Source organism: Phyllostomus discolor, chromosome 10 (assembly GCF_004126475.2).
Source record: "Phyllostomus discolor isolate MPI-MPIP mPhyDis1 chromosome 10, mPhyDis1.pri.v3, whole genome shotgun sequence".
NCBI lineage: Eukaryota > Metazoa > Chordata > Mammalia > Chiroptera > Phyllostomidae > Phyllostomus > Phyllostomus discolor.
In genome coordinates this window covers 63241140-63256321 of record NC_040912.2, presented here as the reverse complement: position 1 = coordinate 63256321, position 15182 = coordinate 63241140, and the positions used below count along the sequence as shown (strand labels likewise).

At 31.2% G+C, this 15182-nt stretch overlaps 1 protein-coding gene across 2 annotated transcripts in view; it reads left to right on the top strand.

Annotated features, from left to right (window-relative positions):
• TFEC (transcription factor EC) overlaps window positions 1–15182 on the top strand; it is a 123337-nt gene that overhangs the window by 87635 nt on the left and 20520 nt on the right. Inside the window, exons 1-2 of one of the 2 annotated variants that reach the window (XM_028525982.2) lie at window positions 189–1239; window positions 13784–13898. In XM_028525982.2, coding sequence (XP_028381783.1) covers window positions 1174–1239; window positions 13784–13898 — 181 coding nt within the window. In that variant the 5' untranslated portion in view covers window positions 189–1173. Of the gene's footprint in view, window positions 1–188; window positions 1240–13783; window positions 13899–15182 lie in introns of those variants that run through there. The other variant, XM_036010827.1, reaches the window with a different exon arrangement.

Below are 15182 nucleotides of genomic sequence, written 5' to 3'. Positions count from 1 at the left end.
GTCTATCCACAATCACCCTTACTAGAAAACATTAGCCCATCACTCCCTAAATCAGTATCTCATTTTAATTTCCTCTGACATTTATGACTTGATTACCAAAATACTATCATCCTTATTATTTTATTTATTTATGTGTTATGTGCTCCCATACCTAGAATATAAACACTTTGAAAATAGTGATTTTTGTCTGTCTTGTTCACTGCTGTTTCTGGAGCCTAGAACAGTGACCTGTTCATTATTTTATTTTCAGCATCCAGTCAAGTGCCTAGTCCATCATAGATGCTAAGCAAGTATATATTAAATACATACTATAAAATTCACACAGATTATTGAAGAAGTTTTCTCATTATATGTTATTATTTCATAATTATTTTAGTGGAAAAAATAGTAGCACCAAGGATAACAACAACAATAATAGCTACTATGTCTTAGGAACTTGTTATGTGACAAGGATTGTGCACAAGATTATTTTGTGTGAAAAACTGCATTTAATCACCACAACAAACCTATGAGATACAGACTATAATCACCTAGTATAATTTATAAATAAGGAAACAGGCTTAGAAATGTTTAGCAGCTCACTCAAGTTTATATAGTTAGTGAATGGCAGGGAAGGGGTTTGAATCCAGTCCTGTATGATTCCATATGCAACAATCCTAACCACTGTGCTATGCCTGCAGCTTCAGAATGAAGCCATTTAATTAAATTATAGAATCTTAGCATTTGTAGGGACATTAGACTGATCTAATTCTCTGACTCTAGCTGAATGATTGTTTAACCTCTGAGTTTAGATATGTTTCCCTATAGTTTTCACCAATTGGTATAGTTTTACTCCTTCCTTTCAATGACATGGTAGTGCATAGTAACTCATTTCTTTTATCATATATAGGTATTTTTCAATCGGGTGTCTGTACATTATGGTGGCATTTGGCAATCTCAGTAAACTATTGTAGTTCAAGATCACTGGAGAGATGAGGAATGAGTAAATATTAACAACCCATGTGCTTGGTTGGAACTTGAAAGGACTGAATAACATCAACAAACAAGCTTTTCTCAGTCACAATCTAGACCAGATTAGTCTTAAAGTCCAAGGAAGAATCAAAGTTCACCTTAGTGCAGACATTTTTGTGCAGCTCTCCTGGTTATTGTTTGCAAGTTTAAAAGGAAAAGAAAATGATGAAGGAGAAAGAGAAAACCATTGCTATTGTGAAGGTTATAGATACTTCAAAGTTAAAACTGGTGAGCAAGTGCATTTTGCCATTCTTTCAATGTTTGGAGATGAAACCACCTTAAATACTGAGATAAAACTACAAATTAATAGTTCATAGTGAAATATGAAATGTAGAAATTGAGCTTTGAAATATGTCATATATAATCTGCTGTATTAAAAAGTTGCTTACTGACAAGGTAGTTTTTAGTGGTTAGGATGTAGTGAGCCTTTTTAAAAAAGTCTATTTAGTAAAAAAAATTGTTAAAAATAAAATAATGTTTTATTGTAACTATTTTATCAAAAAGTGACAGTTTCACTAATTATTTATTGCAGTGTATGCATTAAATTAATAACTTTTATTAGTTTAATACTAAATAGATTATATGCATCTAAAGTATATGATGCAAAAGTTTTTATAAGTTAACATTCTGTTTTGTATTTTATCTTTGTCTATTTGCATTACAAGCCAGTCAAGAACAAGAGGTCTCCCATTCCTGCTCCATGTATTACTTTTATTTGCTCAGAATAGAACAAAAAATAATAACAATTCAGTGGGACCTCTCTGTTCTACATTTATTATTCAAACCTCATAGTTTTACTTCCTCATAGTTTTACTTTAGCAATCCAAGTAAAGGTAGAGGGTAGATCAGTTGCGTGTGTCTTAAAACTGGAAAAATCTAGTTTACTACATTTAAATGAATAAATACACAAAAGGACAGAAAATAATAGTTAAATGTCAGTTTTTTAAGTATTCATACATGTATGGTACAAGCTCCTCTACAGTGTTCCCTCTTTATGCCTTGAGTTTATCTACTTTTTTTGTCTATAATTATTTTATCTAATAGTTTCATGCTCATTTTGACCATTTTAGGTTCACGATGAATGTCTTCACATAAAACCAAAGGATCCAAACAACACAAATTTTTTTTCTCTCAATTTCCCATAAAATTCACATTAAATATATAATATAGATATATAGATATGGCATATACACATATGTATGTAAGGGTTTAGGGTTTTTACTTTTTTTTGGCTATTTATATTGAAAAAATATCTGAACATATAATATGTAATGTATATCTATTAGATTTTTTTATTATATGTATTTATAATGAGATTATTTGAGATATAGCTGTATCACACATGTTCACAAATACAGAATATATATAATACATATGTATATATGTACACACACATATATCTGAAGAAAATTCTCAGGATTTCAGATAAATAATCAATTTTCAGGAACATAGTGAATACATACTCTGGTACCTTCTCTCTTGCTGAGTGAATATAAATAAATAGGGGTAAAACAATAAATATATAAATTAAATTCTTAAAAATATGGCCAAGTTTATTAGTCTTACAATGTTTGGATAAGGAAAAATAAACCAGGCCGCCATGAGGAAGAGTGTTAGAGATGGTTTGGGCCCTAAATTGAGTCTGAAAGATAGGTTAGATTTTGGTAATTAATAAGTGACTGAGGACATTTGAAGTACAGAAAATATCAATTGGAAAGAATAAAATGGAGAAAAATATAGTCCAGTGGATTTCAACATTTTTGGGTATTCAAAGAGTTCTTACCATTAAAAGTGTTAAAGCAAGGACCCTTCCACAATAGGGTTAGAAGTAAAAATTCCCCTGTGTCTGACAGATCTAAGATTATGATAATGCTTACATTTTATATTATATTTTATTATCTTTAAATTTTAATTTATAGATTCCTCATGGCAACACTCTTTTCTCTACTCTCTATCTCCCAATGGAGCCTGCAATCTGTTGTTGGAAGCTGTGGCTTAGGTTATGTGTATGTGGTGATAAGAAACCTTTCAAAAATTGAAAATAGTGGTAAATAATGTTGGCTAGATAATGTAGGGACATGTAATAAGATTTTAAAAGCTAGACAAAAAAATTTGACCTTAATATATGAGTTAAAGGGAAAATATTTTAGATTTTAGATTTTGAGCTGGAAGAAAGCAGAAGTTCTACTTTTTAAGCACGAACTGGGCTGGGAGGGGCAATTGGGAATTAACTAAGAAGAATGGATGGATATTAGATAAAGGGATATAAGTCAGGCTTAGGGCCCTGAGGATCTTGAGATGCAAGAATAGAGAAGAAAATTTAAACTGATACATGATTTAAAAGAAAAAGAAATAACTGAGTGGTAGATTGAACATAGTATATAGAGATGGAATAGGCCAAAACAGTGGGAAAAATATGTGGAATTTAGGTCAGATTACTTTTGCTGTCCTTTAGTATTTTGGCCTGACAAGGCTAAATGGATATATGAACATTTTCATAGTTTACTTAGATGTTTCTACAATAATTTTGAACCTAGATTTTATTTTTTCAGGGGAAACAGTAATTTTAAAATAGGTAAAGCTATATTTTTCTACAATTATGGAAAAGTATAATCTCAAAAACTGAGTTTTATTATAAATGAGGTTGAATTTTATCAGATAATTTTGTATGAATCTATTGAGATGATCATAATTTTTCTTTTTCTCTTTTAATATCATAAATTGTATTTATAAGAAACCCATCTTGATTATAGCAAATTATCTTGTGTACATTTTCTTGGGTTCATATTGCTAATGCAATTTTCCTTACAATTTATAGTTGAGTAAAAAGGGCTTATAATTTTTCTTTTTTATGCCTTTTTATGACTCATTTTCAAGGAATTTGAGAAACATTCCCTCTTGTGTCTATTGTTTAAAAATATTTGTGCAAAATTGGGATAATATTTTTCTTGAAAATGTAACATTTTGGCTCATAAAAACATCATTTTCAGATTTTTTGTGCAATATGTTCAAAGTTTATTTTGATATCTTCAATGACCAAAATACTGTTTAAGCTATTAATTATTTCTTCAGTTCTACTAAATAATATTTTTCAAAAATATTATGCTTTTTTGTCTAAGCATTTATAATCATTGTCAAATTATTGTTATATCTCATAACATTTTTAATTTGTGGTAAATGTACATAAATTTGCCAATATATACAATTTAAAGTGTATGATTCAGTGACAATTTCACAATGTTCTGCAACCACCATGATCTATTTCCCAAGTCTTTTCATTATTGCAAACAGAAGCTGCATCTGTTAAACAATAGATACCCATTTCCTACTGTCCCTTAGCGCCTAGTAACTTCTTTTCTACTTTCTGTCTATATGAATTGTGCCTAATTTGTACCTCTTATGAATGGAATCATAAAATATTTGCTTTTTTCTGTCAGCCTATTCCACTTAGCATAATGTTTTCTAGATTCATCCATGTAGTAGCATGTATTGGGAATTTATTTCTTTTTAAGGTTTTATAGTATTCTATTGTATGTACATACATATTTCATTTATTCACCCATCTATTAGTAGACAGTTTTTTTTCTACCTTCTGGCTACTGTGAACAATGTTGGCACAAACATTGGTATGTAAGTATCTTTTTAAGTCTCTGTTTTTAATTTTTTTTGGCATATAACTACAGGTGGAATTGCTGGTCGTATGGTAATTATAAGTTGAATTTTCTGAGAAAGTGTCATACTGATTTCCACCATGGCTAATGGTGGAAATTTTTTTTTTGATAAGCCATCTCAATGACTGGAAAATGTTATCTCATTGTGGCTTTGATTCATATTTCTCTAATGACTAGTGATGTTGAGCATCTTTTCATGTGCTTTTTTGCCATTTGTATGACTTCTTTTAAGGAATGTCTATTCAGGTCCTTTACCGTGTTTTTTTTTTTGTTTTTTTTTTTTTTAAATTGAGTTGTTGGTGGGTTAGTTGTAGAAGTTTTTTAATAATATAGTTTGGATATTGATCTATTAGATATGTTATTTGCGAATAGTATCTCACATTGTATAGGCTGTCTTTTTCACTCTCTTGATAGTGTTTTTAATGTATAAAGTATTAAAGTTTTATGTCCATTTTATCTTTTTCTTTGGTTGCCTATGATTTTGGTATCGTGCCCCCAAAATGATCACTAACCCCAATATTTCCTTGCTTTTAAGTTTCATTGTTTTAGTTCTCCTTTTAGGTCTTTGATCCACTTTTGAATTAATTTTTGTATATTGAGTAAAATAAGAGTTTTTGTTCTTTTGCATGTGAATATTCAGCTTTCCCAGTATTATTTGTTAAAAAGACTGATTTTTCCCACTGAATGGTCTTGACATATTTGTATATTCAAGGGTTTATTTCTGGCCTCATTAAAAAAAATAACATTATTCTATTACAGTTGTCCCAATTTTCCTCCCTTAGCTCTCCTCTACCCAGACAACTCCTTGCTCCCACAGTCAATCTCACTGTTGTCCATGTCCATGGGCCATTCATACATACTTTTTGACTAGCCCCTTCCCCTGCTTTCCACCCTTATCCCTCTCTCCCACCCCTCTGGCCTTTTTTTCCAACTCCATCTGTCCATATGTTTGTCTTTATGCCACACTGCTTTTTTTTTAAGTTTTAAAATTTTGAAGTGCAAATTCTCCAAGTTTGTTTATTTTTTTTAAGATTGGTTTTGCTATTTGGAGGTCCTTGAGATTCCATATAAATTTTACTATGAGTTTTTCCTTTTATGCAAAAACAGCTGCTAGGATTTTAACAGAGATTGATTTGAATCTGTGGATCACTATAGGTACTATTGTTATCTTAATGACATTGTCTTCTCATCTATGAATATGAGATGTCTTTTCACTTTTTATGTCTTTTTAAATTTTTTCAGCAAGGTTTTTTTAGTATTTTGTGTATAAATCTTTTGCCTCCTTGGGAAACTTTATTACTATATATTTTACCTTTTTGATGTTATTGTAAATGAAATTGTTTTTTAAATTTTATTTTCAGATTGTTCATTGTTAGTGTAAAAAGATGTAACTGATTCTTGTATGTTGGTTTCATATCCTGTAACTGCTCAATTCATTTATTAGCAGTAATAGCTGTGTGTGTGCATACATTCATCTGTGCACACGTGTGTAATCACAGGGTTTTCTAAATATGAGATTATACCATCTGTGAACAAAGATCACTTAACTTATTCTTTCCCAATTTGGATGACTTTCATTTTCTTTCCTTGCCTAGTTTTTCTGACTAGAAGTTCCATTTTTTACGTTGAATAGAAATGAAAGTAGGCATCCTTGTTCCTGAACTTAGTAGGAAAAATGTCTTTTACATTTCAATTTGCACTCTAGTTATATGCTCCTTTAACTTAAAATATTATTTGTTACCCTAGCAGGTATGGCTTAGTGGGTTGAGTGCAAGCCAGCAAACCGAAGGGTTGCCGGTTTGATTCCCAGTCAGGGCACTTGCCTGGGTTTTGGGCCAGGTTCTAGTAGGGGACATGTCAGAAGCCACCACGCACTGATACTTCTCTCCCTTTCTTCCTCCCTCCCTTCCTTTCTGTCTAAAGATAAAGAAATACAATCTTTAAGAAAAAAATGAAGTATTCTTTTTTTAAATCAGTCTTGTCAATCTTGTTGGAATTGTGTGCCTGAAACTTATATAATTTTGTTAGATAGTGTTACCCCAATAAATTCAATACAGAGGAAACAAAATAAAATCTTATGTACCATTATGATTATTTCAGTCTGCTTGGCTTCTCATAAATGAGAAGTGTTGAAATCACCCACTACATTTGTGAATTTATTAGTTTCTTGTAGTTCAATTTTGTTTCATATACTTTGATGTTATTTTATTAGGTATATGCAGACTTTTAATTGCTATGCTTTTTTTTGACAATTGAACTCTTTATTATTATATAGTGATATTCTCTATTCCTAATGCTTTTTGTAATTTAAAAATCTATTTTTTCTGATATTAATAGCTACATCAGTTTTACTGTGGTTATTATTTGTTGAATATAGATTTCCATTTTTAACTTTAATTAATTAATTAATTTGTAATTTTGGGGGTTCCAGAATGAATATTTTTATATTTTATTTAATCTTTATTGTATTTTTTCTATTAACCTCTGTATTTCCTGTTACTATGCAAATGTGTCTGTTGTAAGCTACATATATCTAAATACTGTGTTTTTACCCAGACTTTCAACCTGTTAGCCGAGGCATTTGAAGTGGTTACATTGATTGTTATTATTGATATATTTTTACCTGTTTCATTTTTATTATTTGTGTCCCATATTTTAATGTTTCTTCTTAGTACTTTTTTTCACCATTTCACATCCATTAAGTTCCTTACTACTCCACCCAATCATACTGATATTAATAGATCATACTGATTTTAATAGACTGATCTTTATGGTTATATATTTCAGTTTATCTTTCTTTTTTAAAGATTTTATTTATTTATTTTTAGAGAGAGGGGAAGGGAGAGAGAAAGGGAAAGAAACATCAATATGTGGTTGTTGTTCACATGGCCCCCACTGCGGACCTAGCCTGCAACCCAGGCATGTGCCCTGACTGGGAATCGAACCAGAAACCCTTTTGGTTCTCAATTAACTGAGCTACACCAGCTACGTCACTATAGCTTTTTTTTATTTTCATAGTGAGAGAGTTTCATTTGCTTCTCAGCAACTTTAGACCAAGGGACCAATGAAACTTGGTTATTGTTTGCACACGTTTTTGAAACTTGTGTGCCTTAAATGCATTTTTTATTGTTTCAATCTGTTATTAGGACCAAAGGGCTCTGTGCCTGGGAAGTCCAGCTTGCCAAAGTTTGCCTGGAACTTTCCCTGTTTTAGATCAAAGCTTCTAATTCCCATCCTGGGAAACTCATCAGTCCCAGGCCAACTGTAATGCTTGTTCACTCCTTATACCTCTGGAGCTGACTCCACTGGAAATAGATTCTCAGTGCACCATCCCTTCATCAATGTCCCTACATCTTGAAATTATTCACAAACTTGTCTTTCAGTTATGTCAGCTCTCAAAGGCTCCTCATGCATCTATTATGAGACAGCTGTCCCTTTGCAAACACACAACTAGGCTGGTGGGAGTCCTGAAAGCAGGTGAAATGTTCTAGTGTGCGTTTTCAACCTTTTTCACTGAGAAACAACAATTCTTTTTTTCTTGGTTTAATCTTTATAGTATTTTTTTCCCTTACCATTTAGTCCTCTTATACTCTGCTCCCCACAGCAGGGTCACCACAATGTTGCCTGTGTCCATGAGTCCTTTTTCCTTTTTGCTCAATCCCTCTCCCCACTTACCTCTCCCCCTAGTAGCTGTCATCCTGTTCTCAATCTTTGAGTCTGTCCCCATTTTTCTTGTTACTTCAGTTTGTTTATTACATTCCACATATGAGTGAAATGATATGGTATTTGTCTTTCTCTGACTGGCTTATTTCACTTTATCTTTGAACTTGATTCTTCTCATCGTTTTTTAGACCACAAATACTTTACCAATATATTTGGTCATTTTATTTTATATTTTTGAAAATATCAGCCCTGGCTGGCGTAGCTCAGTGGATTGAGCGCGGGCTGGGAACCAAAGTGTCCCAGGTTCGATTCCCAGCCAGGGTACATGCCTGAGTTGCAGGCCAGAACCCCCAGCAACCACACATTGATGTTTCTCTCTCTCTCTCTCTATCTCCCTCCCTTCCCTCTCTAAAAATAAATAAATAAAATCTTAAAAAAAAAGGCACTAAGCAACTTTGAACATAGTCTCTTCAATGTCTATATAGTGTAAAAAGTTTAAAAAAAAAGAAAATATCCTTTAAATATATCCTTCCACTTAGGTATTCATCCAAAATTGTTTGCAATGTTAGTCTGTTTGGATAAACATTCTTAAGTATTTAATGCCTCTAAGAATATTTTTATCATGGTCTAATATGTGAATGACATTTGAGCTGGATATAAAACTGTGTTTTAAGTTCTTTACTTTTAAATTTTTAATTTTTTTGAAATTCATTTGCTTTTATTACTTTTTATTGTTGTTCAAGTACAGTTGTCTCCATTTTCCTACCACCACTTTTCCCCACCTCACCCACACCCCACTCTCAGTCCTTCTCCCCTTTATCTTTGTCCATGGCTCCTTCATACATGTTCCTTGATGACCCTTCCCTTTCTTACTTTTTTCTTTCAACTAATTTTACTATTGAAAAATCTTATGTAAATCAGATTCTCGCTATTTTGGACATAATATTTTTTTTTCTATTTAGGCCTTTACATGTTTTTCTTTATCATTGTATAGGTATACATTTTTATAAAATATGTCTGGGCTCAGGTTTTTCCATATCATTTTTCATTGTCATTCTTTTAAAGATTTAATATATTTCTTTTTAGAAAGAGAGAAAGGGAGTGGGGAAAAAAAAGGAGTAAGACATTGATGTGTGGGAGAAACATCAATCTGTTGCCCCTCGAGCTTTCCCCAACCAGGTACCAGCTACAATCTAGGCATGTTCCCTGAGCAGGAATCAAAATGGTTACCTTGTAACCTTTTGCTTTGCAGTAAGACACCCAACCAACTGAGGCACACTTGTTAGGGCTCATTGTCATTCCTAAGCCCTTTGATTTTTAAATAAAAAATTAAGAAACAAAAAATAAAATAAAAAAGACTTTCATTTTTTATTTAGTATTGATTCTCAGAAATGTATCTCCATTATTTCTTAAAATATTTTTCCTTCCCATTTTATTTTTCTTTCTCTGAGATGCTAATCTCTGTATTTAATTCTAATGATTCTATCTCCTGTACTGATTATATTTTATTTTATATCTTCTAGTTCTTGATCTGTTTCTTCATCCTCCTGAGAGGTTAATTTGGTTTTATAACTTATTAATTCCTTTATTCTCTTCTCAGTGTATACATTATGCTATTTTTTTCTTTTACAGATTTGTTTTTTAAGTATTATATTTTCATACTTTTTATTTTTGCTTGATAATTTTGGAGATTTTTATTTTAATTGTTTTTGTTGTATATTTTAAATTATTAAAATATATTTTTAAAGAATCTACATGGCTAATTTAAGAACTTTGTTTCATGAGATTTTAACTTTTATTGCTTCTTTTGATGTTATTTTTAAATTTTTTATTTATTTTACTTTTAGAGAGGGAAAGGGAGAGAAGTGTGTGGTTGCCTCTTGAGTAGCACATAATGGGGACTTGGGCTACAGCCCAGGCATGTGCCCTGACTGGGATCTGAACCAGTGACCCTTTGGTTCACAGGCCTGCATGCAATCCCCCGAACCACACCAGCAGGGGCATCTTTTGCTGCACGTTGTTATGATATTTTGATCTGTGAGCTCATTTTCTTCAGGAAATATTGGCTACTATGAAAGGCAAGTATATGTGGGAAGGTCAGATCCCTATGTTTTTCAATCTCTATGATCTCAGTAGTGAAAATGTGCATAAAATTTGCGGTGAAGAAATGTAGACAATGAAAACCACTGTAAATTACTTCTCTCCTCAAAGCAACTTCTTAGATAATGAGTTTATCTTTTCTACTGGTAAGAAGCAATGTCTTGAGGAGAATGTTCTACCTTGTTGAAAATATTTTATAATAAATTATTTTATATGTATTAATGTTTTAAAAGATTTATTTATTTTCAGAGAGAGAAGGGAGGGAGAGAAACATTGATGTGTGAGAGAAACATCAATACATTGCCCATTGATTAGTTTTTTGTTAATGATATGTTCTACTATTTCAAGTCGAAGCTTTGGATTTACTGAAAAGAATAATATTTATTATTCTTTTAAACCAGAATAATAAATATTTCTTCATAAAATATCCATTTGCCAACTTGTTTATAAAACAAACACATAGACTTCATTGCCTAAGTGAATTATATTAATAATTTTGTGAAAACTAAATATACTTTTTCTTTGTAAGACCTTTCAGATGCATATTTAATATCTAAATTTTCCCTAACAGTATACTTGTATATATTTTAATGGAGAAAAGGCACTTTAGATTATATGAAATGTGTGATACTTTGAAATAAACCATGTAATGATATTCAAAAAATGATTAGCCATTTACATAAAATAGAGTAGTACTTACAGCATAAAATTAAATAGGATATTAACCATTGTGCTTTTAGTGCATAAATTAGACAATAACCAAGGTCAGTAGAAGATGCAATATACCCATGGTGAAGAAGCAAGATTAGATTTGTTATCAGAATTTTAGCTCCATTTCTAAGGCTAAAATCATTGATTAGGTATAGTTTGACTAGGTAATATGGACCCAGCAAAATAGTATGTTAAGAATCTATCATTTTATTGTTCCAGTGTATATGTAATATGACTCTTTTTCTTCTTAAACATTTTTGCAATTTGCTGCTGCTGCTTTGAAATCCGTCTGAATTCCAGCTTTTCAGAGGAAAAGTGCCCTTTCTCTAGTTCCTTCCCCCTTCCTTCCCTCTTAGTGCATGTTTTCTTGTTTGGCACAACCATTCTATTTCTCAAAGGTATAGTAGAAATGTATAATTTAGGATGGTGATACCTCAGGTTATAACCAATAGGGTTTTCCAAAAAGATCTTGGAAACTTTTTTATTTTTATAAATAAGACTAAATGACTCACAAGTTAAGGAAATAACTGCTTTTAAAATTTCTCCCTAATTGTATTATTCTAATACTAACATTTATCATCTATCCAATATGATCAACTTTGTCCCTATTTTTCAGATGAGAACATTGAAAAAAATTTTCTGACTTAAGTAGCTCCCTTCCAAGATGCATGAAGTGCAAATACCTTTTAAAATAATGAGTTTATATAAAACAAAGATAAAGATTCCTAATAGAGTAAACATGAAAAGAACTACTGTCTTTTTCAGACTATAAGATGCAACCCCCACCCCAATTTGGGAGGAATAATGGTTGTTAATGCTGCTGTTGGGTTCTGTTTACATTTATATTGGTGAAATATTATGTTATTTATGTTATTGAATATATTTTTTAAAGATTTTGCTTATTTATTTTTAGAGAAGGGGGAGGGAGGAAGAAAGAGAGGGAAATAAATGTTAATGTGTGGGTGCTTCTTGTACATTTCCCACTGGGGACCTGGCCCGCAACCCAGGCATGTCACCTGACTGGGAATCGAACCAGTGACCCTTTGGTTCACAGCCTGTGCTCAATCCACTGAGCTATACCAGCCAGGGCATTATTAAATATTTTACCACATTTTTTTTGCTTCAAAAATTTTTTCCTATTTTCCTCCTCTAAAACCTAGGTGAGTTTTATGGTCGAAAAATATGGTAATATTTATAAATATACATCAGAGTACATATGTATTCTATAATGTCTCTATTAATATGCACATGCACTTACAGATTAACCTGATTTCCACTGTATTTTTAACATTTTTCTCTGAAAAATATACATTATTATATATAGTTTAATGGATTATTATTCAGAAGTTAATTTTTATCTTCATTTGTCTTTTCTTCATATTTATTTCCAGTCTGATTTTATAAGTATCAAAAAATTTCTTTGGTTTGAATCAAAATTTTACAAAAAGTTGGAATAAGGAGTTAGTTTTTGTAATAAACTGATTGTTGCTTTGTTTCATTAGTTGTATGTGGTCCTTAAAGAAAGAAAAAAGTTACTACTTATTCAGTTCCTGGTTTACTGTCTATAAATGAAATAATGATATATAGAATAGAAATATTTCAAATGTTCAAGTCACACATTTTGAACTTAGCTTGTTCTGGAATAATGAATATTAACTTAAACTATACTGTTTAAATTTAATTTTCATGAGAAATCAAATCAATATGTACATTTTAAGTGATAAATTGGTACAATTTTGAATTATATAGAAAACAGCTATCTGAAAAATTGTTCCCAACAGCACTTTAAGAATTGTAATGTTGAGCCCTGGCTGGCGTAGCTCAGTGGATTGAGTGCGGGCTGCGAAACAAAGCATCGCAGGTTCGATTCCCACACAGGCCACATGCCTGGGTTGCAGGCCACAGACCCAGCAACCACACATTGATGTTTCTCTCTCTCCCTCTCTCCCTCTCTCCCTCCCTTCCCTCTCTAAAAATAAGTAAATAAAATCTTTAAAAAAAGAATTGTGATGCTGCTATAATTAGATGTAACCTATATCTAGTACAGGCAAAAGTAGTTTTAGGCTACTTTTTGTTACCATCTGGAATAATTATAAAAATCTAGAACATTAGGTGTGCAATGAAAAAAGTATGCCTTCCTGTGAGAAAAGGGAGTTTCTCAATTAACAGTTTAAAACACTTCTTGACGGTGAGTGGCCGGTAGCACTGATAGTGTTAAGAAAGTTTCCAAAATGTTCAACCATTATACCTAATTATGATATTCTTATCAGCGTTGCTAATATGTATATTGATTTTCATCCAAGTGATATATCTAATCTTATTCATTTATACCCAGGTAATGTGATAGATCAAACTTTTATAAATTTGTAAATTGTAATCAGAATTTTCCTTCATGAGTAAACTAATTTCTTTTTTTTTCTTACATACAAATAACTTTTTTTAAACATTTCCACAAGCATCCATATTGAGGATTTAAAATCCATATTTTAAAGTCAATGCATACTCATTTTTATTTAAGATTAAAATATTTATTATAATTTTTAAAGTGGCAAATTTAAAATATATAGCCAAATACATCAATGTCCACTGAAAGATTAATTGACCTTTTCTTTCTTTTTTCCCTAAAGTTATCTGGCAGTATTTTGGATGCTTATAGTAGTGAGCAGGGAATATCATCAGTTAATATGGGTCTTACAAATGCTTCCTGTCCAAGGAGTCTATCAGTGAAAAGAGAAATTACAGGTAATGTTGCTTTTACCCTTTTATCCTTTTTTAGTCAACTGCATACAAAATGAGTAGGATGTATTATCAAGATAAACAAAAAATTTTAAATATCAAAATTGTCAGTTAAAATAGAAGACATTTAAGATTTAGAGTATAACTTGTAGTTCAACTGAATTGATTTATTATTTTAGAAAATGGGCAAATATACATATATGTTCTCTATACACACACACATATATACATATGCATATATATAACATGTATATGTATAAAACAGCTTGAGAACTTCTTAACATAGGTTCATTTTAATATTAAATGATGTAATTTATTAATATGGTTGCAAAATAATAGATTAATAGATTAGGAAAAATTAGTCCATTTATATGTAAAATTTGATATAAAACAAACAACTTGATTTTCTCTTTTAGCTTGCTTTATGAATTTTATGATGGACTTACATTTAACTTTCACAAGTGAGTGAAAACCTCTCAATTTTCAATAATATATTCTAAAATTATTATAACTCAAAGGCATTAGAGACATGGTAAAATTCCTTCAAGATATAGATGAGGAAATCAAGAGTCAGAGGAGTTATTGTTCTCTAGTCATAAAGCTGAGTAGGGAAAAATGGATCAAATAAGGATTTCTTGACTTATAAGTCCAGTTTTAGTTCCTTCATTTGCATAAAATAAAATTAAGTTGAAATGTCTATTACACATTTTTAGTTTGGAGGCCAAACATTGTTTTTAAATAATTTTTACACAGTCTAATCAATAATGCACAAATATTTATGCATTCAAATAATTTAGGCCAAAATTAATGCCCATAGTTGAAATGAACACATTTAAATAAATGTATTTCTATATTACCTATTTTAAAAATTAGAATTGAAGGGACACTATATTAATTTATAAAAAATTACCTCAAAACTTGATAGCTTGGAATAATACTTATCTCAAATAATCTTTATGGGTCAGAAATCCAGGGGTAGCTTAGAAAATTGCTTCTAACTCAGAGTTTCTCATAAGGCTATAGTCAAAGTGTTTGCTAAAGATACATACATTTGACCCTTAATGGGCTGGAGCATGTGTTTCCAAGGTAGTTCACTTATAGGTCTTGAAAGTTAATGCTGCTAGTTGGAGAGTGACCTTGGTACTTAACATGTGGACATTCATAGGGCTACTCAAGTTTCATCATGACATGACAACTGGTGATCCAAGACACACCAAATTCATAGCTGAAAATGTCATTTATACCTATTTTTGGAAGCCACACCAGTCATTTATATAATATTCTATTGAC